The sequence below is a fragment of the Anser cygnoides genome, chromosome 25, assembly GCF_040182565.1.
Source record: "Anser cygnoides isolate HZ-2024a breed goose chromosome 25, Taihu_goose_T2T_genome, whole genome shotgun sequence".
NCBI lineage: Eukaryota > Metazoa > Chordata > Aves > Anseriformes > Anatidae > Anser > Anser cygnoides.
The window spans coordinates 818,691-838,516 of record NC_089897.1 but is presented as its reverse complement, the minus strand read 5'-3'; the positions used below and the strand labels follow the sequence as shown (position 1 = coordinate 838,516).

General features: G+C 71.3%; 3 protein-coding genes and 1 non-coding gene across 6 annotated transcripts; 3 read left to right on the top strand and 1 right to left on the bottom strand.

The window, feature by feature from the left end:
* The first annotated feature begins 93 nt into the window (after positions 1-93).
* LOC136786951 (small Cajal body-specific RNA 2) lies at positions 94-387 on the top strand. The gene has a single exon (XR_010826613.1). It is a non-coding gene; the product is annotated as a small Cajal body-specific RNA 2 (non-coding RNA).
* CFAP276 (cilia and flagella associated protein 276) lies at positions 377-1,066 on the bottom strand. Its single transcript, XM_066982985.1, has 3 exons — positions 911-1,066; positions 735-829; positions 377-508 (listed from the first exon to the last, which is right to left on the bottom strand). Exons 1-3 carry the CDS (start codon positions 1,000-1,002, stop codon positions 438-440), a joined length of 258 nt encoding a protein of 85 aa, XP_066839086.1. The 5' UTR covers positions 1,003-1,066; the 3' UTR covers positions 377-437.
* A 283-nt stretch (positions 1,067-1,349) lies between these two features.
* On the top strand, positions 1,350-12,396 carry ELAPOR1 (endosome-lysosome associated apoptosis and autophagy regulator 1). Of its 2 annotated transcripts, none has more exons than XM_066982979.1 (22): positions 1,350-1,515; positions 3,811-3,931; positions 4,502-4,694; positions 5,541-5,688; positions 5,766-5,846; positions 6,155-6,260; positions 6,341-6,490; positions 6,643-6,731; positions 6,833-7,010; positions 7,116-7,244; positions 7,322-7,412; positions 7,488-7,593; positions 7,662-7,799; positions 7,870-8,124; positions 8,540-8,713; positions 9,181-9,358; positions 9,510-9,606; positions 9,694-9,795; positions 10,285-10,411; positions 10,508-10,686; positions 10,794-10,959; positions 11,356-12,396. In XM_066982979.1, the coding sequence occupies exons 1-22, from the start codon at positions 1,396-1,398 to the stop codon at positions 11,422-11,424; spliced, it is 2,997 nt and encodes a 998-aa protein (XP_066839080.1). In that variant the 5' UTR covers positions 1,350-1,395; the 3' UTR covers positions 11,425-12,396. The 2 variants fall into 2 exon arrangements, with proteins under 2 accessions (XP_066839080.1, XP_047909652.2); XM_048053695.2 differs by lacking the exon at positions 1,350-1,515 and adding an exon at positions 1,556-1,985.
* A 1,072-nt stretch (positions 12,397-13,468) lies between these two features.
* Positions 13,469-19,491, top strand: SARS1 (seryl-tRNA synthetase 1). 2 transcript variants are annotated; one of them, XM_066982905.1, is made up of 11 exons: positions 13,470-13,685; positions 14,963-15,033; positions 15,137-15,217; positions 15,847-16,005; positions 16,601-16,744; positions 16,835-16,990; positions 17,505-17,726; positions 17,809-17,938; positions 18,559-18,716; positions 18,804-18,933; positions 19,032-19,491. In XM_066982905.1, exons 1-11 carry the CDS (start codon positions 13,550-13,552, stop codon positions 19,187-19,189), a joined length of 1,545 nt encoding a protein of 514 aa, XP_066839006.1. In that variant the 5' UTR covers positions 13,470-13,549; the 3' UTR covers positions 19,190-19,491. The 2 variants fall into 2 exon arrangements, with proteins under 2 accessions (XP_066839005.1, XP_066839006.1); XM_066982904.1 differs by having other exon boundaries at positions 13,469-13,685; positions 18,559-18,933.
* Positions 19,492-19,826: the final 335 nt, after the last annotated feature.

Here is a 19,826-nt window from a genome sequence, read left to right as displayed (position 1 = left end):
GGGCGGGGCTCCGCGGTCCTCCCGCCGCCAGGCGGCGCGCGGCGGAGGGGCGGGGCCTCCCCGCTACCCGGCGTGCCCCGCGCGGGGGGGAGGCTATAAAAGGGCGGGGAAGGGCGGGGCCGCGCGCAGAGCGGCGGCAGCGCGAGCGTGTGTGCGGGTGGGGGTGTGTGGGGGTGTGAGAGGGGCGTGAGTGTGTGCGCGCGTGGGGTGCGCGCGTGCCGCCGCTCCCTACACGTTGATCTTATTTGATCGGCCCCCGGCCGAGATGAGAAGAGCCGCGCCGCGAAGCCCCCGGGCGCTGTGCGGCGGGCGGGCGGGATGAGTCGATCAGATAGGCGAGGCCTGGCCCCGCCGCCGGCCCCTGAGCGCGCCGCGATTCTGATCCGCCCCGCCGGCACCGGGCCGCTCGGGCCTTTATTTGGGGGGGGGGGGGGCCGCTACGGGGAGAAGAAGCCGCCGTCCGCCTTGCGCGAGTAGCCGCTGTTGGTGGCCGCGCTGTGCGGGCACTCTGCGGGGGGGCGGGCGGCGGATCGCGGCGGCACCGGGGCGGCCCCCACGTACCCCCCCCCCCCGCAACCGGGGCGGGGGCACCGCGGCACCCCCGGCAGCCGGTTCCCGCACCCCCCCCACCCAACCGCCCCGTCCCGGTTCCGCCCCCCCCCCCCCCCGCAACCGCCCCGCCCCCGTGCTGCCCGCCCCGTCCCCGGTACCCCCCGTACCGGTACCCCCCGTACCGATGCCCCCCTGGATGCTGTGCACCGACTCCTTCCTGGGGCTCACCCAGCACCGCGGGGAGGGCTCCGGGGGCCGCTGCGGCTGCCGGGGGGCCCTGCACGGGGACAGGGGCTCAGCCGCCGCACCGGGGGCGGTAGCGGGGGGGGGGGGAGGGGGGCACACACCGGGCACTCACCCGTGGTCCCGGGTGCACCGCGCGGGCGTGGCGTGGAGGCGGCTCCAAGGCCGGGGGGGGCCCGGCGGGGACGCGGCGCCGCCGCCCGCCATGGCGGGGCCGGTGCTGGCCGCGGCCGTTGCCCGGTAACGGCTGCGAGGGCGGGGCCGTTACAGGGGATGCCCGGTGCTGGGGGGGGGGGGGCGGGGGCACACGGCGGGGATGACACGGGGAGACCGGGAGGGGGAGGGAGGGAGGGCACGGGGGGCGATGCCCGGGACCGGGCTCCCGGGGGGCGACGATGCCCGGTGCCGGTGCCGCTCCCGGGGGGGGGAGGGGGCGATGCCCCGGGGGGCGAGGCCCGGTGCCGGTGCCCGGTGCCGGGGGCGGGGCGGGGGCGGTGCAGGTGGCGGCAGGTGCGCGCGCGGGGCCGTTGGCGGGGGGCGGGGCCGCGGGGCCGGTGCCCGCACGGGGCCGAGCGCTGCCGCCGCCGCCGCCGCTGCGCCATGGCCGGGACCGGGACCGGGGCCGGGGCCGGGGCCCGGCGGGTGCTGCTGGCGCTGTGCGTGGCCGCCGCCGCCGTGCCGCCGGGCCGCGCCGGGGAGCGGCTGCACGTCTGCAAGGAGGTACCGGCGGGGGGGGGGGGCGCCGGTGCCGTGGGGACGGGGCTGGGGGCTGTAACGGGAGCGGCGCGGGGGCTCCTCGCCGCCCCCGCCCCGGTGGGGGGCTGTCGCCGTGCCCCACGCGTGACCGGGGCCGCGGGGCTGAGCGGGTCCCGGTGCGGGACCGGGCGGCTCCGGGCCGCTGCCAGCTGTCACCGCGGGGGTTAACGGGTGACACCGGCGGGGACCTTGGGGACAGAGCCCGGCTGGGGCTCCGCTGCCGGGGGGGGGGCTCTGGGGCTCACCCCGTCGGAGCCCGGTGCCCCCATCGCTGCCCACCCCGGGGGGACGCCAGCGGGGGTCCCCAGCCCTGCCCCGCGGGGTCGGTGGCAGCGGGGCGCGCGTCCCCTCGCCCGTGCGCCTTTCCCAGGCCGGCACACGGTCACGGCACGGCTCTTATCTCGGGTCCGGCCGGCACAAAGCGTCCTGCACAGGTGAGCTCGGGGAGGTGCCGGGCGCGGGGACCTTCTGGGGGGGGCCGTTGGGCTGCCCCCGGCTGCCCCCAGCTCCAGCCCCAGCAGCGCCGTCCCTCGCTGCCCCCACATCTCCCTCCCCGCCTGGCAGCTCTTTGCCTTTCGACCCAGCACAGGGCACCTGCCGGGGGGGCTCCCTGCCCCGTGTGCTCCCCCCCCTGCTCCAGCGGCTGCTTTTCATCTGGGCCATTATTTTTTGCTGTGATCCGATTTTTTATTTATTTATTTTTTTTGTTCCATGGCCCAGAGCTGGAAACAATGGGCTGCAGCCAGCGCTGGCGCCGGGGGGGGGCTGCTCCCAACAAGGTCCTGTCCCCTGCCACTGTCCCTTGTCCCCTTGCCTGTCCCTGCCGGTTGGGCATCGCTCGCTGGGAAGGGCTCGTGGCAGCACCTGGGGTCCTCAGCGCCGCGCGGCCGCCCCGGGGCTGAGTTGTGTCGATGGAGTTGGCTTTAATGAGCTCACAGCGGGCGAAGGCGAGCGACTCACGGCTGTTGACAGCTTCACGCTGCCGGCCGTGCGCTGAGACCGGGGGGGGGGGGGGTGCAAAGTTTGGGGAGAGGAAAACATCGAGGTGTGAGCCCCAGAGAGCCTTGAGCACGTGTGACATCGGATGCTCGGGGCTTGCTCTCTGCTCGGGGCTGCCCAGAGCGGTGTGAGGGTGCCCCCATCCTGCCCGCGGCCACGGGGACCCCCGTGTCCCCAAGAACCGGCCCCCGCAGCACCACAGGCACCTCCTCTATGCCCAGTCTGGGGGGGCTGGGGGCTGCCAGCACCTCTGCGTCCCCCCCACCGCCGCCTCGTGCTGATGGGAAACATCAAAGCTTTGTTTTCGCACAAACCTGCCGCGCTCCCGCGTCTGCTGCCGGCACCGAGCCGCGGCTCCGTGCTCCGGAGGGGCCGGGGGGGGGGCTGCGGTGCCGCTGCCTCGCCCCCGCCAGCTGCCCGTGGGCACGGTGAGCACCGGGCGGCCGGACCTGGCCTCGGGGACTGAATGTGCCGCCTGGCTCCAGCGTCGCCTCCTCCCGGCCTTGAGCAAATCCCAGCTGGGAGGCAGCTGGCGGCTTATTTCCTAACGGGGAGGATGCAGCCGGCCGCTCTGCGCTCCAGCAGCCCCGCGCATCCACCCGGGGGGTGTTACCAACCCGTCCCCCCCCCCGCCTGTGCCCCCATCCCTGCGCACTCTCCCGGTGCCCGGCTGCAGCCCGGGCGGCTCCCGAGCAGGACGGTGCATCCGGCAGCGTGTTTAATGAGCAACGCGTGCCGCGGCCACGCCAAGGCAAACAGGGCCCGGCTGCCTCCGGAGCAGGGCCAGGGGTCCCCCAGCCCTTGGGGTCTCTGCTGCAGAGGTGGCATGGTGATGGCACCGACTGTCCCTCATCCCTGCACCGGAGCGGTGCTGGTGCCGTGGCTGCCCTCAGAGGGGCTGGCAGCGCCGGGTGCCTTCGCCGTGCTGGGGATGGCTCGTCCCCTGGGGACAGCCTGGGGACACGTGTGTGGCCTGGTTGTCCCCATAGCCCTCTGGGGGTTTGGCACCCTGTGGGGAAGATGTCAGGGCCGGGGGATGTCGTCCTGCCTAACCCTGCCCCTAGCATCCCCCTGTCCCCAGCATCCTTGCCCACCACGTGCACGGTCGGTCCCTAGAGTCCGGCAGGGTTCAGCTGCTCGAGGCAGCACGCTTGGGGCGTTGCAGCAGCTGGAATGAAATGTTCAGAGCAACAGGGTGGGCACGTGGGGGGGGATCCGGCCCCACGGGGTCCCGGCTCTCCTGTGCGTTCTCTCTTCCAGTCCGAGTACCACTACGAGTACACGGCGTGCGACAGCGCGGGGTCGCGGTGGAGGGTGGCCGTGCCGCACACGCCGGGACTCTGCACCGGGCTGCCGGACCCCGTCAAGGGCACCGAGTGCTGTAAGGTTGGGGTGCAGGAGCGGCGGGGGGGGCTTTGGGTGATCAGCAGGGGTAAAAGCGGAGCAGAAAGGGGAGGGGTGGGGGGGGACAAGGCTGAGCCTTCCTCCCGGGGAGCAGCTGCGAGCCGAAACGCGGCTTCTCATAAGCCTGGTGGCAACGCGGTGCCTTCAAAGGCGCCGGCAGGATCCAGCTGCTCCATAGCAATAAACGCTCATTAACGGAGTCGTCGGTGCGGCACGGGGACGGCTGCGGCGGGGCCGTCCCTGGGATGCCGTGGGGCAGACGGAAGCCCCCCGAGGAGGGTGGGTTGGGGGCTCTGCCTGGCCCGCACCACGTTTCGTCCCGGGGTCCCTTCCCGGCTGCCACTTGCTGCGTTGTAAGGCAGCGGCACGGCCAAAGCCACCCGTCCAGGGCTGCCCTCCCTCCCGCTGGGGGCCGTGCAGGATGCTCAGGACGGGGCGGGGGGGGGGAAGGTCCCGCTGGGAAAGCAGAGCTGGGGGCGGTGAAGCCAAAGCAGCGCCGGCGGGAGGGGGCAGCGGCGGCGCTGATGCCCCCCCTGCACGCGGGCAGCTTTCTCCTGCAAGGCAGGTGAGTTCCTCGACATGAAGGCGCAGTCGTGCAAGCCCTGCGCTGAGGGCACCTACTCGCTGGGCACCGGCGTGCGCTTCGACGAGTGGGACGAGGTGCCCCACGGCTTCGCCAACGTCGCCACCAACCTGGAGGTCGACGACAGCTTCGGCGACACGGTGGAGAACTGCACGGCGTGAGTGGCCCCGGCCGCGTCCTGGGGGCTTCCTGCCCGGCTGCTGCCTGGGTACCGACACCCGGGGGGCTGCAGCGTGCTCGGGACACGTCCACGCATGGAAAATTGCCCCCCCTGCTCCCTCCTTGCCCATCCCTGGCAGCCCCAAAGCAGCCCAGCCACGGGGAGGGGGCATCCCAGCAGCCTCGTCCCACCCTGTCCTGGCTCGCCGCAGCCCCACGGTAGGACCCGTCCGCAGCCCCCGTCACGGAGGGTGCTGCTGCCCGGGGCCCTCCCCGCTGCTGCCGCACGAGCCGGCGCCTTTGTTTTCCACCGCGGGCCTTTGATCAGCGCCGGCGGCAGCCGTCGAGCCCCGCCGTGCCAGCAGCCTGCGCCCGCCACGCGCCGCAGCGTCGATGCGGCTTGCAAATGTAACCTACTTCCAGCAGCCTTTAATTATTCACCCGCGGTCCCGGCGCTGCAGGATCCCCCTCCCGCAGCCCACCCGCGTCTCAGCCCACTCGGTCAGGGGGACGTACCCTTGTCACCGCGCTGTGATGTCCCCTGGGTTCTCCCCAGCATGCGGAGCTACCCGGCGCTGGATTTCCCCCAGCCCTTTTGCACACCCCTAAGCTCGTTGCCTCCTCGGCACCCTGCAGGTGCAACAGCAGCACCTTCTGCTATTCCATCCCTGGGCTTTCTTGTGCTGTGCCCTGTGTCGCATTTTGCTTCCCTGGGCCGCCCAGGGCTGTCACCTGTCCCCACCGCCCTTTTCCCAGCATCCCGGCCACGGCAAGGTTCAGACCTCGAGATGCCCCGGGGACGGAGCCTGTGTCACCCCGTGCCGCCCTGTGTCACCTGCCCCAGGTCGACGTGGGTGCCGCTGGGTGACTACATCGCCTCCAACACGGACGAGTGCACGGCCACCCTCATGTACGCCGTCAACCTGAAGCAGTCGGGCACCGTCTCCTTCGAGTACATCTACCCCGACAGCAGCATCGTCTTCGAGTTCTTTGTAGGCGCCGGGCGCAGGGCAGGGCTCCCGGGTTCCCAGGGGGTGTCCCCCTCGCGACGCCGTCCCTGTCCCCGCAGGTGCAGAACGACCAGTGCCAGCCCACGGTGGAGGAGTCGCGCTGGATGCGGACCACGGAGAAGGGCTGGGAGTTCCACAGCGTGAGCGTGGGGGCCGGAGGTGGCACGGGGGGATCCACGGCGCAGCCCCTTGGGGAAGCCCCCCAGGGCTGCCACCCAGGGTCCTCGTCACAGCCCCCCTGAAGGGTCCCTCGCCGCAGCCCCTCGGGGGTCATTTGTCACCTCTCGCAGGTCCCTTGTCACCCCAGCACAGGGAGATGCTCTCCGAGGGCACAAAGGGGAGGGTCGGTGGAGGCAGACAGGGGTGGGTGCCGTGACCCCCCGGTGGGTTCCAGCCCCTCCCCATCACTGGGATCCCCCCGCTCCCACCCCTCCCTTGCCGCTCGCAGGTGGAGCTGAGCCGCGGCAACAACGTGCTCTACTGGAGGACCACGGCTTTCTCCGTGTGGTCCAAGGTCCCCAAGCCCGTGCTGGTGAGGAACATCGGGATCACAGGTAGGTGGGCGCGGGGTGGGGGGCTCCCACTGTGCCCCCTCCCCCCCCCCCCCCGACCCTGAGCACCTTCCTGCTGCCAGGAGTCGCCTACACCTCCGAGTGCTTTCCCTGCAAACCCGGCACCTACGCCGCCGCCGCCGGCTCCTCCTTCTGCCAGCTCTGCCCCGCCAACACCTTCTCCAGCAAAGGCGCCACCGCCTGCCAGCCCTGCGAGCCGGCCACCTACGCGGGTGAGAGCCGCGTGTCCCCGTCCCCACTGCCCCTGCAGCCCCAGAGATGCTCGGGGATGGCCGGGGGGACGCTCCGAGGGATGTCCCCGCGGGGACATGGAGGACATCCCGGGGTGCCCCCCGGGGACCTCACCGCTGTCACCGCCCGGCAGAGCAAGGCTCCGCGTCCTGCAAGGTGCGGCCGCCCTGCACGGACAAGGATTACTTCTACACGCACACAGCTTGCGATGCCAACGGGGAGGTACAGCCCCGCCGCCCCCCCCTGCCCCGGTCCCTAGGGTCCCCACGTGCTGTCCCCGCGCCCTCCCGGTGCCAGCTCACCCTGTGCCCCTGCCTGCCCAGACCCAGCTCATGTTCAAGTGGGCAGAGCCGAAAATCTGCAACGAGGAGCTGCCGCAGGCAGCCCAGCTGCCCCCCTCGGGGGTGAAAACCAAGTGCCCCCCCTGCAACCCTGGTTTCTTCAAAAGCAACAGCAGCGCCTGCGAGCCCTGTCCCTACGGCTCCTACTCCAACGGCTCAGGTAAGGAGGTCCCTGGGGCCGTCCCGTGGGGTGTCCGGGCACCCTCAAACCTCGGGGGGGGCCGTGGGCGCTGCCCCCCTGCAGGGCTGTCCCCGGTGTCCCCAGGCTGCGTCCGCTGCCCGGCCGGCACCGAGCCGGTGCTGGGGCTGGAGTACAAGTGGTGGAACGTGCTGCCCCCCAACATGGAGACCACCGTGCTCAGCGGCATCAACTTCGAGTACAAGGGGATGGCAGGTACCGCCGGGCGCCGTCCCCTCCCCGTCCCCACGGGCAGCAGGGAACCTCGCCGAGTCGTCACCTCGTCCTTGCAGGCTGGGAGGTGGCTGGGGACTACATCTACACGGCGGCAGGAGCCTCCGACAACGACTTCATGATCCTCACGCTGGTGGTGCCCGGCTTCAGGTGAGCGCCTCCCCACGGGGACAGTGGCGCTGCCGTGGGGCGGGCAGCGGTCCCCACCGTCCCCTGCGTCCCCAGTCCCCCGCAGCCGGCGCTGGAGGACGGGGACAGCAAGGAGGTGGCCAGGATCACCTTTGTCTTCGAGACCATCTGCAGCGTCAGCTGCGAGCTCTACTTCATGGTGGTGAGTGGTGGCGGGGGGGCGGTGGGGCTGGGCCGCGGGGTGTCCCACGTCCCCCCGTATCCCCGCAGGGTGTCAATTCCCGCACCAACACTCCGGTGGAGACGTGGACGGGGCCCAAGGGGAAGCAGTCGTACACCTACGTGGTGGAGAAGAACGCCACCATGAGCTTCACCTGGGCGTTCCAGCGCACGCCCTACCACGAGGCGGTGAGCTGGGGACAGGGACGGGGCCGGCGGTGTCCCTTGGGGTGATGCTGACGGCTGCTCCTGGCGCCAGGGCCGGCGGTACACCAGCGACGTGGCCAAGCTCTACTCCGTCAACGTCACCAACGTGCTGGGCGGGGTGGCCTCCTTCTGCCGACGCTGCGCCCCCGAGCCGGGGGGGGCCTGCGCCCCCTGCCCCCCCGGGCACGCCCTGGACCACGCCACCGGCGCCTGCCAGCCCTGTCCCCCCGGCACCTACCTGCGGGGGCACCCCCCCGGCAGCACCCCCACCTGCCAGCCCTGCGGCCCCGGCACCCACAGCAACCAGGTGACCGTCCCCGCCTGTCCCCGGGGGTGGCATCCCCGGGGGTGCCACCAGACCCCAGGCATCCCAGATGGGCACCAGAGGGGGGCACCAGCCCCTGGCCATCCCCGAGGGGGTGGCACCAGCCCCTAGTGGTTGACACCAGCCCCCGGTGGCTGGCACCATCCCCTAGCAATCCCCAAGGGGGGGGGGCACCAGCCCCTCTCCAGTCCCCACACGTGGCCGCATTCGGCCCCCAGTAGCTCCAATAGCTGGCAGCACCCAGCCCTGCAGGGCTGTCACCCCCTCCCCTGGACATCCCCAAGTGGCTGACACCAGCCCCTCTGGCCATCCCATCTGGGTGGCACGATGGGACCCCGGCTGGGTGCCACCGGCCCCCCCCCCATAGCGGTCCCTGAGTGCCCCCCCCCCCGGCCAGGTCCGCTCCCTCTGCTACAACAACTGCAGCTTCTCGCTGGCGCTGCCGGGCCGCACGCTGCACTACGACTTCTCGGCGCTGGCCGCCAGCACGGCGTTCGCCAGCGGCCCCAGCTTCACCTCCAAGGGCCTCAAGTACTTCCACCACTTCAACGTCAGCCTCTGCGGCAACCGCGTGAGTGCGGCGCTGGAGGCGTGCGGGGGGGGCACGCGGGCGTGTAGCCACGTGGGTACGCGCGGGCGTGCAGGTGTGTGCGGGCAGGTGTGCGCACCACGTGTTTGTGCACAGCTGTACAAACGCATGTGCAAAGCCACGTGCGCGGCTGCGCAAGCACACGCGCAGTCAGGCAATTGTGCTCGCGTTCAGGCATGCAAGCACACCCGCACACACGTGGCCACGCGCGCGTGGTTGTGTAAACACGCGTGCATACACGCACGGTGATGGAAGCGCACGCTCACAGTGAGTGCGACCTGCGCGTAGACACGAGCACGCTTGTGCAAACGCGTGTGTTCACTTGCACAAAGTCAGGGAAACGTACACATGGTTCACACACGCACACGGTCATGCAAATGCACACCCCCAAACGTGCATGCACACACGCGGTGCCCCCGCCGCGTGTCACACGCCCGCCCCGCCGGCAGGGCAGGAAGGCGGCCTCGTGCACGGACAACGTGACAGACGCGCGGCTGCCGGACGAGGGGGGCGCGGGCCGGGTGGTGACGTCCCACGTGTGCCAGGCCATCGTGGTGCCCTCCGACGTGGTGGGCTACCGGGCGGTGGTGTCCTCGCAGCCCGTCAGCCTGGCTGACCGCGTCGTGGGTGAGCAGAGAGAGCCCCCTTTTCGCCTTGATCCTCGCCCCGGCCCCTGGCGGGCCTCCGGGCACGCTCAGCACCTGCAGGCGCTCTTGGCACCCGTGGGTGCTGGGACCCCCGGCACCGGGGACGCGGCGTCACCCTGCTGCCCTCACAGGTGTCACCACGAGCCCCACGCTGGACGGCATCACCGCACCCCCCGAGCTCTTCCCCCCTGCCAACCCCGAGCTGCCCGACATCATCTTCTTCTACAGGTGGGGCCGGGAGGGGGCCAGGACCCTGGGGGCGTGGGAGGGGGACCAGGGACCTCGCTGACCCCCCACCCCCCGGTGCCACCACAGGTCCAGCGAGGTGACGCAGTCGTGCAGCGGGGGCCGGGCCACCACCATCCGCCTGCGCTGCGACCCGCTGCTGCCAGGCACCGGCAGCCTGGCTGTGCCCAGGTGGGTGCCACCGCCGGGGACCCGGGTGGTGGCATGGAGGGGGGGAGCCAGCCCTCAGTTCCGCCCCCCAGGCGTCCCCCAGCTCCTCCTGTCCCCACACACCGCAGTGCCAGAGGGAGGGGGGCAGCCCCCCCCCCGCCTTGTCCCTCCGTGCTGCGCCCAGGTGGGTGCCACCGCTGGGGACTGGGGTGGCCGGGGGGACAGGAGCATCCTCGCAGCCCCGCACTGCCGGGGGGGTTCCAGTGCTAAATCCCTCCCCCGACGCCCCCCCAGCTCCTGTCCCCACACATCTCAGTGCCACAGGGAGGGTGGTGGCACTCGGGGTCCTCACTCTGGGGACAGCCACCCCCGTGTCCCCCACGCTGCAGCGGCGGGTGCCGCTGCTGGGGACCACGCCGGGGACACGGCGCTGCCGTGGGGAGGGCGGCACCCTCGGGTCCTCGGCTTTGGGGACAGCCACCCCCACGTCCTCGCCGCGCCTGTCCCCAGCAAATGCCCCGAGGGCACCTGTGACGGCTGCACCTTCCACCTGCTGTGGGCGACGGCCGAGGGCTGCCCGCGCTGCTCCGCCGGCCACTTCCGCGCCATCGTGGGCGCCTGCCAGGGCGGCCTGCAGGTACCGGGGGCGCCGCGGGGGGCTACGGGGGGACGCGGGGACGCCCCGCTGAGCCCCGTGTCCCCCCCCCCCCGACCCCCAAACACTCGCACACAGAGAACCACCTACGTGTGGCGGGAGCCCCGGCTGTGCCGCGGGGGGCAGCGCCTGCCCCCGCCGAGGGTCCGCAGCTGCCGCAGCGCCGATTTCTGGCTGAAGGTGGGGGTCTCGGTGGGGACGTGCGTGGCCGTGCTGCTGGCTGCCCTGGCCACCTACTTCTGGAAGAAGAACCAGAAGTGAGTGGGGGCCGCCGTGGGGGGGAGGAGGAGGAGGAGGAGGAGGACGTGAGGTGTCCCCCCCCCCCCTCACCTCCCGGGGCTGACGGGGGGCCGGGGGTCCCCAGGCTGGAGTACAAGTACTCCAAGCTGGTGATGAACGCGGCGGCCAAGGAGAGCGAGCTGCCGGCGCCCGACAGCTGCGCCATCATGGAGGGCGAGGACGCCGAGGACGAGCTCATCTTCGCCACCAAGAAGTCGCTGCTGGGCAAGATCAAGGCCTTCACCTCCAAGGTGGGCGCCCGTGGGGGGGCACGGCCGCGGGGCAGGCGGAGGAGCCGCATGGGGACCGGGGGCGTCCCAGGGGAGGGGGGCATCACAAAGATGGGGGTGCCCCAGGGGATGGGGTGCCACAAGAATGGGGGGTGTCACAAAGAGCGGGGGCGTCCCAGGGGATGGGGGTGTCCCAGGGGACGGGGGTGTCACAAAGACCGGGGGTGTCCCAGTGCATAGGGGTGTCACAAAGACGGGGGGGGGGATCCCAGGGGACGGGGGTGTCCCAGGGGACGGCGGTGGGGATGTCCCATGGTGTCCCAGTGCTGGGGGTGTCCTAGGGATGGGGGTGTCCTAGGGATGGGGTGTCCCCAGCATGGGGGTGTCCCAGTGCCTCAGTGTCCCCGCTCCCCGCAGCGCACCCCGGATGGCTTCGACTCCGTCCCGCTGAAGCCGTCGTCCGGCGGCACCGACCTGGAGCTGTGAGGGGGCCGTGCCCGCCCCCCCCACCCCCGCCCCCGTGGCCTTACGGACCCGCGGAGCCCCCGGGGCGCTTTTGTACCCCCCCAGTTCCCCCTGGGAATAGCCACGAAATGCCAAACACGGGGGTGCTGAGCCAGCCCGGCCCCGCGGCCCCCCCAGCCGGGCATGGGAACACCAGGAGCAGGCCCTGCGTGTGCGAGGGGGTGCACACGTGTGTGGCAGGCGTGTGCGTGGGAGGGTGCACATGTGTGTGGCAGGCATGTGCGTGTGTGCACACGTGTGTGACAGGCGTGTGCGTGGGGGGGGTGCACACGTGTGTGGCAGGCGTGTGCTTGGGGGGTGCACATGCGTGTGGCGGGGGGGGGGGGGTGCACATGTGTGTGGCAGGCGTGTGCACATGCCAGCGGTGTGCTCGTGCACAGGTGATTTTGCACGCGGGTGGGTGCGCACGGGCCTGGTTGCAGGGTGTGTGCGTGCACGGGGCTGTGTGTGCACGGCACGCGTGTGTGCGCGCTCCCGCGTGTGTGCCCCGTGCCCTGCAGCCACAGCGTGGGGCGTGGGGGCAGGCAGGGGCTGGCTGTGCCATGTCACACCGTGTCACGCCGTGCCATGCCATGCTGTCACACCATGTCACGCCGTGCCATGCCATGTCACACCGTGTCACGCCGTGCCACGCCAGCCGTCCCACCACCCTGTGCCAGCCCCGCTCCCCCTCTCCTTGCCTTGCCCCCCCCCCCCGGGAATCACCAATTGGGGTGGTTCTGCCCCAAAGCGGGTGCCCCCGTGCCGGCAGCCCCCAGCACCGTGTTCCCCCCCCGCTGCTGGGTCCCTCCCGTGGGTGTCCCCGGGGGGGCGGCTGCTGCCCCCCGGCCCCGCGGCTCCAGCCCCCCCCTTTTTACAGCGATCTCCGCGTTTTCTAGGCGGCGCCGGGAGGCCCCGCATGTCCCGGCCGTGCAATAAAGGCGACGTTTCTGAGTCCCGCGTGGTGCCTTCGTGCCCCGGGGGGGAGCGGGGCTGGCGGGGGGGTCCCCGGCACGGGGGGGGGGGGGGCCAGCCTGGCACCCAGGGGTGGGGAGGGAGGGGAGCAGGGGAAAGCTGGGGTGCCGTGGGGATGCTATATGGTGACATGGGATGCCATGGGGTGCCGTGGGGGTGCCGTAGAGGGCCATGGGGTGCCGTGGGGGTGCCGTATGGTGCCAAGGGATGCCGTGGGGCGCCCCTGGGTGCTATGGGGTGCCATGGGAGATGCCAGGGGGTACGATAAGGGTGATACGGGGTGCCGTACAGTGCCCGTGGGATAACGTGTGGTGCCATGGGGTGCCGTGGGGATGGCATGGGGTGCCTTGGGGATGCCATATGGTGCCAAGGGATGCCATGGAGCACCCTGGGGTGCCATGGTAGATGCCAAAGGGTACCGTGAGGGTGGGTGAGGTGCCAGAGGGTGTGCATGGGGTATTGTGTGGTGCTGCGGGGTGCTATGTGTTTTCCTCATTTGCTATGGGAGGTGCCATGGGGCACCCTAGGGTGCTATGGGGTGCCACGGGAGATGCCTTAGGGTACCATGAGGGTTCCGTGGGGTGCCAGAGGGTGCCCATGGAATATTGTGTGCTGCCACCGGGTTCCTTGGGGTACCGTAAAGTGCTGCGGGATGTCATGGGGCACCCAGGGGTGCCATGGGAGATGCCAGAGGGTACCACGAGGGTCCTGTGGGGTGCTGGAAGGTGCCCGTGGGATACCATGGGGTACCGCGGGGATGCCATGAGGGTGCCACGGAGCACCCTGGGGTGCCACGGGAGACGCCTTAGGGTGCCGTGGGGGTGCCGCGAGGTGCCGGGGGGTGCCCACGGGGGGCCGTGGGGCCCTACAGGAAGCCATGGGACGCGCGGGGGTTCCCTGGGCTGCCCCGTGGGGGGCTGAGAGGTCCCCGGAGACCCCCAGCGCCCCCCCGCGGGCGGGCGCCGCACCCCCGGGGCTGCTCCGGGCCCCGCCCCCCCCGGTGCCCCCCCCACCCCCGGTGCCCCCCCCACCCCCGCAGGCCCCGCCCCGCGCACGCGCACCGGGGGAGCCGCTGCCGCCGCCGCCGCCGCCGCTCCGAGGCCGCCCCGAGGCCGCCGCCGCCGCCGCCGCCATGGTGCTGGACCTGGACCTGTTCCGCGCCGACAAGGGCGGCGACCCCGGCGCCGTGCGGGAGATGCAGCGGAAGCGCTTCAAGGACCCGGCGCTGGTGGACGCGCTGGTGCGGGCCGACGGCGCCTGGCGGAGGTGTACGTGGGGCGGGGGGGCGCGACCGGGACCCCCCCCCCGGCACCACCGGGACCCCCCCGGCACCACCGGGACCCCCCTCCGGGACCTCCCCCGGGACCCCCCGGCTCTGCGGGGCCCGGGCCCGGCCGCACACCTGGCCCCGGGGGTGCCCCCACCCCCCCCCCCCCGCCCCGGGCCGGGGGTCCCGGGGGGGTCCCGGGGGGGGTCCCGCGGTGCCCGGGTGCGCCCTGGTGGCGGGGGTCGCGGTGCCCCCTCCCCGCGGAGCCGCCCCGAGCCCGGGCAGCACCGGGCACCCCCCGCCCCCCCCCCCCCCAGCACCGGGTGGGGACCGGGAGCGGGCACCGAGCCCCGGGTCCGGCTGCGGGGGGACCGGGGGGGACCGGGGGGGGCGCGGGGGGGGGGGGCAGCAGCCGCCGCCCCGCTGCCGCAGGGGGGGAGCGGTGCCGCAGGGGGGGCTCGGCCTGACCGAGGCGAGGGGAGGCCGAGCCCGGCCCTGCTGCAGCACGCCCGGCGCGTCCCCCGGCTGCCGCCACCGGTGCCACCGCTGTCCCCCCGCAGCGTGTGGCCGTCACCCCGCAGCACCGCCGTCACCCCACGCTCGGGGGCCCTGCGACGCCGCGCTGCGGGGCCGAGCCGTGGCTGATGCAATCCGCACCACGCTGCCCTTGGGGCGGCCGCCGGGGCCCCGCGTCCTGCCCGGTGCCGGTCGGTGACAGCCCCCCGCCCCCCCCCCTCCGTGGGCCTCATCCTGCCCGCCCGCGGCGGGTCCCCTGCGGCAGGTGCCCCCCGCAGAGCTCTCCTCTCGCCCCGGGGACGTTCCCGGAGGCAGAGGCTGGCTCTTCCCCCGCGCCGGCGTTAGCGTGTGGGTGCCGGGGGCTGCCTGCCAGCAGGGACAGCTGTGTCCCGCCCGGCCCCGCTGTCACCCGTAGGGCCCTGCCCGTGGCCCCTCCTTGTCCTCGCCCCAGCTCCTCCCCGGCTCTGCGAGGCTTTGCCAGGCGATAGCGGGGAGGGGAGAACGACCCAAATCTCTTGGCTGTCACCCCGTGGCCCTGGGTCCGCCCGGACCCCGACAGCCCCAGTCCAGCCTGGGGGTCCCGGTGGGGCCGCGGCCCGGCACAGCGTCGCTCCCGGTGGGCTCAAACAAATCCTCGGTGTGGGAGCCCTCTGCTGGGGGGCAGCGCTGGTAGGAGGGGGTCAGGGCGAGCTGCAGCACCGGGGGGAGGTCGTAGCCCCGCTTCTGTGCCTTGCTGACGGCTTCCTCTGCTCCTCCCTGCAGGTAGGTTTCGTGCCGATAACTTGAACAAGCTGAAGAACCTGTGCAGCAAAACAATTGGGGACAAGATGAAGGTGGGGGCCTTGCAGGCCTGTTCCTAGCATCGCTAAGGAATATTTTTACTCTGCTGCTTCAGCCTTTACGCACGGTGGGTTTTTTTCTTTCCTCCCGCTGCAGAAAAAAGAACCCGTGGGGACCGACGAGTCTGTTCCGGAGAGCGCGCAGAACCTGGACGAGCTCACGGCCGACATCCTAGGGGTGAGTCCAGCCCCATCTCCCCGGTGCTTTCGTCCAGGGCTTCGCCTGTCCCTGCCCAAACTGGCAGCGTGAGGTGTACGGAAACCCCAGCGCCAGGGCAGGGGCGGCTGCCTGCAGCCCCACAAGCAGCTCCCCGCTTCTCCCAGTCCCACGCCAGCGGTGACTGGCGCTTGCCCGGTGTCGTTTGTCTTAAGGTCGCTGCAGCCTATGTGTGTCGGCCTGGTCACCAGCCCGGGGCTTGTCCTTTGGTTCCGTGGGGGATTTGAGCAGCCTCAGTAATTGCGTGTGCTCTGTGAGGCCCTTCCTCCCTGCTCATTCCCCTCCCCTCTTCGTTAACTGAGATGTTTAATGAGCGTGGCGCTGGCCGCCTTTTGCTGCCATGGGAGCTGACTGCTCCCCCTTGTTGCTGTCAGGCGCTGCGCGACGCCGTAGCTTGCGCAAGGCCTTTCAGAGCTTGACTTATGTTGGGCCTTTGTGCTCCCTGGCTGTTGTTTGATGCGTTCAGTCCGTGGTTTCGCTCCAGAGACCGTGTCAGCGGGCGGGGGTCTGCGATTAACTGCGCTCAGCTGCCAGCCCCCTCTCCCCTGCGGTTTTCCTCCCTTCCCCATCTCACCCCGCTGCCTGCACAGGGGCTGCAGGTATCCCAGATCAAGAAGGTCCGTCTCCTGATCGACGAAGCCATCCTCAAGTGCGACGCCGAGCGCGTCAGGCTGGAGGCAGAGCGCTTCGAGAGTCTCCGGGAGATCGGGAACCTCCTCCACCCCTCGGTGCCCATCAGCAACGACGAGGTAGGGGCGGACGGAGCGCGGCTTCCTGCGGTGTGGGGAGCCGTGGGGCTGACCGGAGCCAGCCCTGCTGGTGCATCAAAGCCAGAAACCACCGGCAAGTGGGACGCGCTGCGGGGAGGTGCCCCCAGATCTGCGGGCGGTGAATGAAATCTGCATGACAAGGCAGCGTTTCCTGCCGGGAGCACACAAAGAGCAGCTCAGACAGCGCGGGACGCGGCCATTGTTCGGGGAATACATGGGAAACTCGCTGGGAGCCGGGGGCTGGGATCTCCCTCGGCTGCCCTCATTCATCCAGCAGGAATATTTTGCTGGGGGAACACAATTGGGCTGGGCCGGCTGCCAAGTGGCCGCATAATAAGTGACCAGCAGGGATCAGCACTGGGGTTCCAGCTCTGGCTCGAGGGGTCTGGGTTCAGTCGCTGCCAGGTGGCAAAGCCTGGCCCCGGAGGGGGCCGGGGAGCGGGGAAGGGGAAGGGAAGAGGCTGGGGGGGCCCGGCTCCCAGCCTGGGCCCAGGACAGCGCGGCGAGGAGCAGACTGGTGTCACCACAGCCCGGGGAGGACAGGTGATGGTCTCTGCTCCTTGTCTTTGTGCAGGATGTGGACAACAAGGTGGAGCGGATCTGGGGTGACTGCAGCTGCAGGAAGAAGTATTCCCACGTGGACCTGGTGGTGATGGTGGACGGTTACGAGGGAGAGAAGGGAGCCGTCGTCGCGGGGAGCCGGGGCTACTTCCTTAAGGTGAGAGCCCGGCCCTGCGGCGCTGCCGGGTGAGCAGGGACGGCACAGCGGGGCGCGTGTGACCGGCGGTGGCTTCCCCTTGTCCCGCAGGGTCCCCTGGTGTTCCTGGAGCAGGCCCTGATCCAGTACGCCCTGCAGAGCCTCCGCGCCAAGGGCTACACTCCCGTCTACACCCCCTTCTTCATGCGGAAGGAGGTGATGCAGGAGGTGGCCCAGCTCAGCCAGTTCGACGAGGAGCTGTACAAGGTGAGCCCGGCGCCCTCTGGCTCTCTGCGTCTCGCCGCCTGGCACCCGCATCCAGCCCGGCCTCTGCTGTGTGCCTTCCCCTGCCGGGAGGCAGCCGGCTGCTGTCCCTTTGCCCTGGCGAGGCCGTGGCATGGGCTCCCTGCTGCTCCCCGTCCCTGGGTCTGTCTTCCTCCGAGGAAGGCCCGGCCTGCAGACGCAGCCAGTTGTCAAGGCGATGCGGTGACGGGTGACAGCTCGTCCCCAGCCTCGCCATCGGGAGCTGGCGGGAGGCCATTGGGGCCTACAAAGGAGGCCGAACAAGCAGCGAACGGCAGCTGCTCCCCTTTTCTCGACCCACTTCGGAGCCGTCCCGTTCCCCTCCTGGGAAGCCTCGCTGCCAGGGAGCGCGGGTGCCTGTGCTGGCTGCCCTGAGCATCCGCCGGGGCTGGGGGGCTTTGTCCCCAGAGGTGCGGGGACAGCTGGGGACGGGGGACAGAGGCTCTTTCCTGTCCCCACGGTTCCCCCTGCTCCCCAGGTGATTGGCAAGGGCAGCGAGAAGGCGGAGGACAGCTCCATCGACGAGAAGTACCTCATCGCCACCTCGGAGCAGCCCATCGCAGCCCTGCACCGGGACGAGTGGCTGAAGCCGGAGGATCTGCCCATCAAGTACGCGGGGCTGTCGACCTGCTTCCGCCAGGAGGTCGGCTCGCACGGCCGGGACACCCGCGGCATCTTCCGCGTCCACCAGTTCGAGAAGGTGAGAGGAGCGGGGAGCCCCCGCGGGGCATTTGTGCCCCCTCCCAGGCCGGAGCTGACGGGGGGCCGCTCTCTCTCCGCAGATCGAGCAGTTCGTCTACGCCTCGCCGCACGACAACAAGTCGTGGGAGATGTTTGATGAGATGATCGCCACGGCCGAGGACTTCTACCAGTCCCTGGGCATCCCCTACCACATCGTTAACATCGTCTCGGGTAGGGGTCCCCGCCGCGGGGCCGTGTGGGGTGCCGGCGTACCGGGAGGGCCCTTGGGGTGGGGACTTCCTCGCTCCATCTCCTTGCCACAATGGCCTGGGAGCAGACCAGGCGCCTCTGCCAGCGCCTCGGGTGCCACCGTGCCCTGACCCACTTCCCGGCACAGCTTTCTTTGTCCGAGAGCATCCCTGGCTCGCGTTCCCACGGTGTCAGTCCCTAGGCCTGGTCCGGGGAGGCGGCGCCTTGGCCCTGGGCGCAGAGGGAAGGGGACGTCTGCTTTCCTGCAGCGATGCTCCGCGTCACTCCGGGCCCACCGGGATGGACACACACTGCGTGGGCACCCCACCATGCTGGGACCGTGTCCCTGCTGCGTCCCCACTGTCCCTCTGGAAGGGAAGGGCAGTCTGAGTGACTCCTCCCAGGGGAATTGGCCCGTGTAGTGGCTCCTTCCAGCCTCTGCTCTGCTGGGCAGCCGTGTCCCTGCTCTGGGACGAGCGCAGAGCGCTGGCACGGCGCTGCTGAAGCCGCTTTGCAGCCTTCAAGCCTTAGCCTCCGCCGCGGCCCTGACAGGGGGTCTGTTTGGGCTGGACCCCGCTAACTGCGGCCCTCCCATCTCGCAGGCGCCTTGAATCACGCCGCCAGCAAGAAGCTGGACCTGGAGGCTTGGTTCCCGGGCTCAGGGGCTTTCCGGGAGCTCGTGTCCTGCTCCAACTGCACCGACTACCAGGCGCGCCGCTTGCGCATCCGCTACGGGCAGACCAAGAAGATGATGGACAAGGTGAGGGCGCGTGGCGGGGGGGGGGGGGTCCTGCTCTCCCCGTCTTCTGCTTCACTGCGTCCCCCCCTCCCCGTGTCCCTGCTGCAGGTGGAGTTTGTGCACATGCTCAACGCCACAATGTGCGCCACGACCCGGACCATCTGCGCCATCCTGGAGAACTACCAGACGGAGGAGGGCATCCTCGTACCCGAGAGGCTGCGCGACTTCATGCCCCCAGGTAGCAGCCGGCGCCCTGCCCTGCCCGGGCTCCGTCGCTGGGTCCCTGGGCGCCCCGCGTGCCTCTGGTGCGATCTGTCCCGCTTGCTTTTCCCCCAGACCTCCGAGAGATGATCCCGTTCGTGAAGCCGGCCCCTATCGAGCAGGAGCTCTCCAAGAAGCAGAAGAAGCAGCAGGAGGGCAGCAAGAAGAAGTCGGCAGGAGGAGAGCGGGTGCTGGAGGAGCAGATGCAGAACATGGGCGTGAACAGCGCCTAAACGCTGGCCCCGGGGCCGCCGTCGAGGCCTCCTGAATCATCTCGGCTTCTTCCCCGGCTCGGGCTGCGCCCATCCATCACCACCTCTGCTTCGGGGCCCCGTCTGCGTCAGGGAGCTGCTGGTCACCGCCCGGCCCCCCCGGCACCGAGCTCCGGGATGAAGAACTGACAGTACCGGGGCTCCGGCCCCCCCGTCCCCCCCCCCCGAGCGGGGCCACGCGCCCCTGGGTCGCTGCCCTGCGGGCTCATCCCGGGGGCGGAAACTTTCCTCTCCTTCAATCCAATAAAGCAAAGCTGCTGAGACGTGTCGGCGGGCTGCCTGTGCCCCTCTGGGGGTCCCCGCAAAGCGGGGGGGTGGTTGCTGGGGGGCCGGGGCAGCGCTGCAGCATGGGGGGGTGTGGGGGGGGGCTCCGGCCCCCTCTCCCCTCCTCTGTCCTTTCTCCGCAGCGGCAGCTGGGCGCGGGGCCGCCGCCGGCCCCACACAATGGCGCAGACAAAGGCGGCGCTCGGCGGATCCCATTTGTAATTCAACGAGGGGCCGGGGCCCCGCTCGCCCAGCTGCTGCCCGGGACCCCCGTGGGCAGCGGTGGGGGCGGGGGCGGCTGCCTCAGTTTCCCAAAAGCCGGGGGTGGGAAGGT

What these genes read in the sequence shown, in the direction of transcription:
- CFAP276 (XM_066982985.1), bottom strand. Translation starts at nt 1,002, where the DNA reads ATGGCGGGCGGCGGCGCCGCGTCCCCGCCGGGCCCCCCCCGGCCTTGG. An exon ending in CGGTGCACCCGGGACCACGG is followed by an intron (nt 830 to 910) that starts GTGAGTGCCCGG and finishes GTCCCCGTGCAG; the next exon opens with GGCCCCCCGGCAGCCGCAGC. An exon ending in CAGCATCCAGGGGGGCATCG is followed by an intron (nt 509 to 734) that starts GTACGGGGGGTA and finishes GCCCCCCCGCAG; the next exon opens with AGTGCCCGCACAGCGCGGCC.
- ELAPOR1 (XM_066982979.1), top strand. Translation starts at nt 1,396, where the DNA reads ATGGCCGGGACCGGGACCGGGGCCGGGGCCGGGGCCCGGCGGGTGCTG. An exon ending in CGTCAAGGGCACCGAGTGCT is followed by an intron (nt 3,932 to 4,501) that starts GTAAGGTTGGGG and finishes GCACGCGGGCAG; the next exon opens with CTTTCTCCTGCAAGGCAGGT. An exon ending in CCGGCACCCACAGCAACCAG is followed by an intron (nt 8,125 to 8,539) that starts GTGACCGTCCCC and finishes CCCCCCGGCCAG; the next exon opens with GTCCGCTCCCTCTGCTACAA.
- SARS1 (XM_066982904.1), top strand. Translation starts at nt 13,550, where the DNA reads ATGGTGCTGGACCTGGACCTGTTCCGCGCCGACAAGGGCGGCGACCCC. An exon ending in GCGTCCACCAGTTCGAGAAG is followed by an intron (nt 17,727 to 17,808) that starts GTGAGAGGAGCG and finishes CTCTCTCCGCAG; the next exon opens with ATCGAGCAGTTCGTCTACGC. An exon ending in CATCGTTAACATCGTCTCGG is followed by an intron (nt 17,939 to 18,558) that starts GTAGGGGTCCCC and finishes CCCATCTCGCAG; the next exon opens with GCGCCTTGAATCACGCCGCC.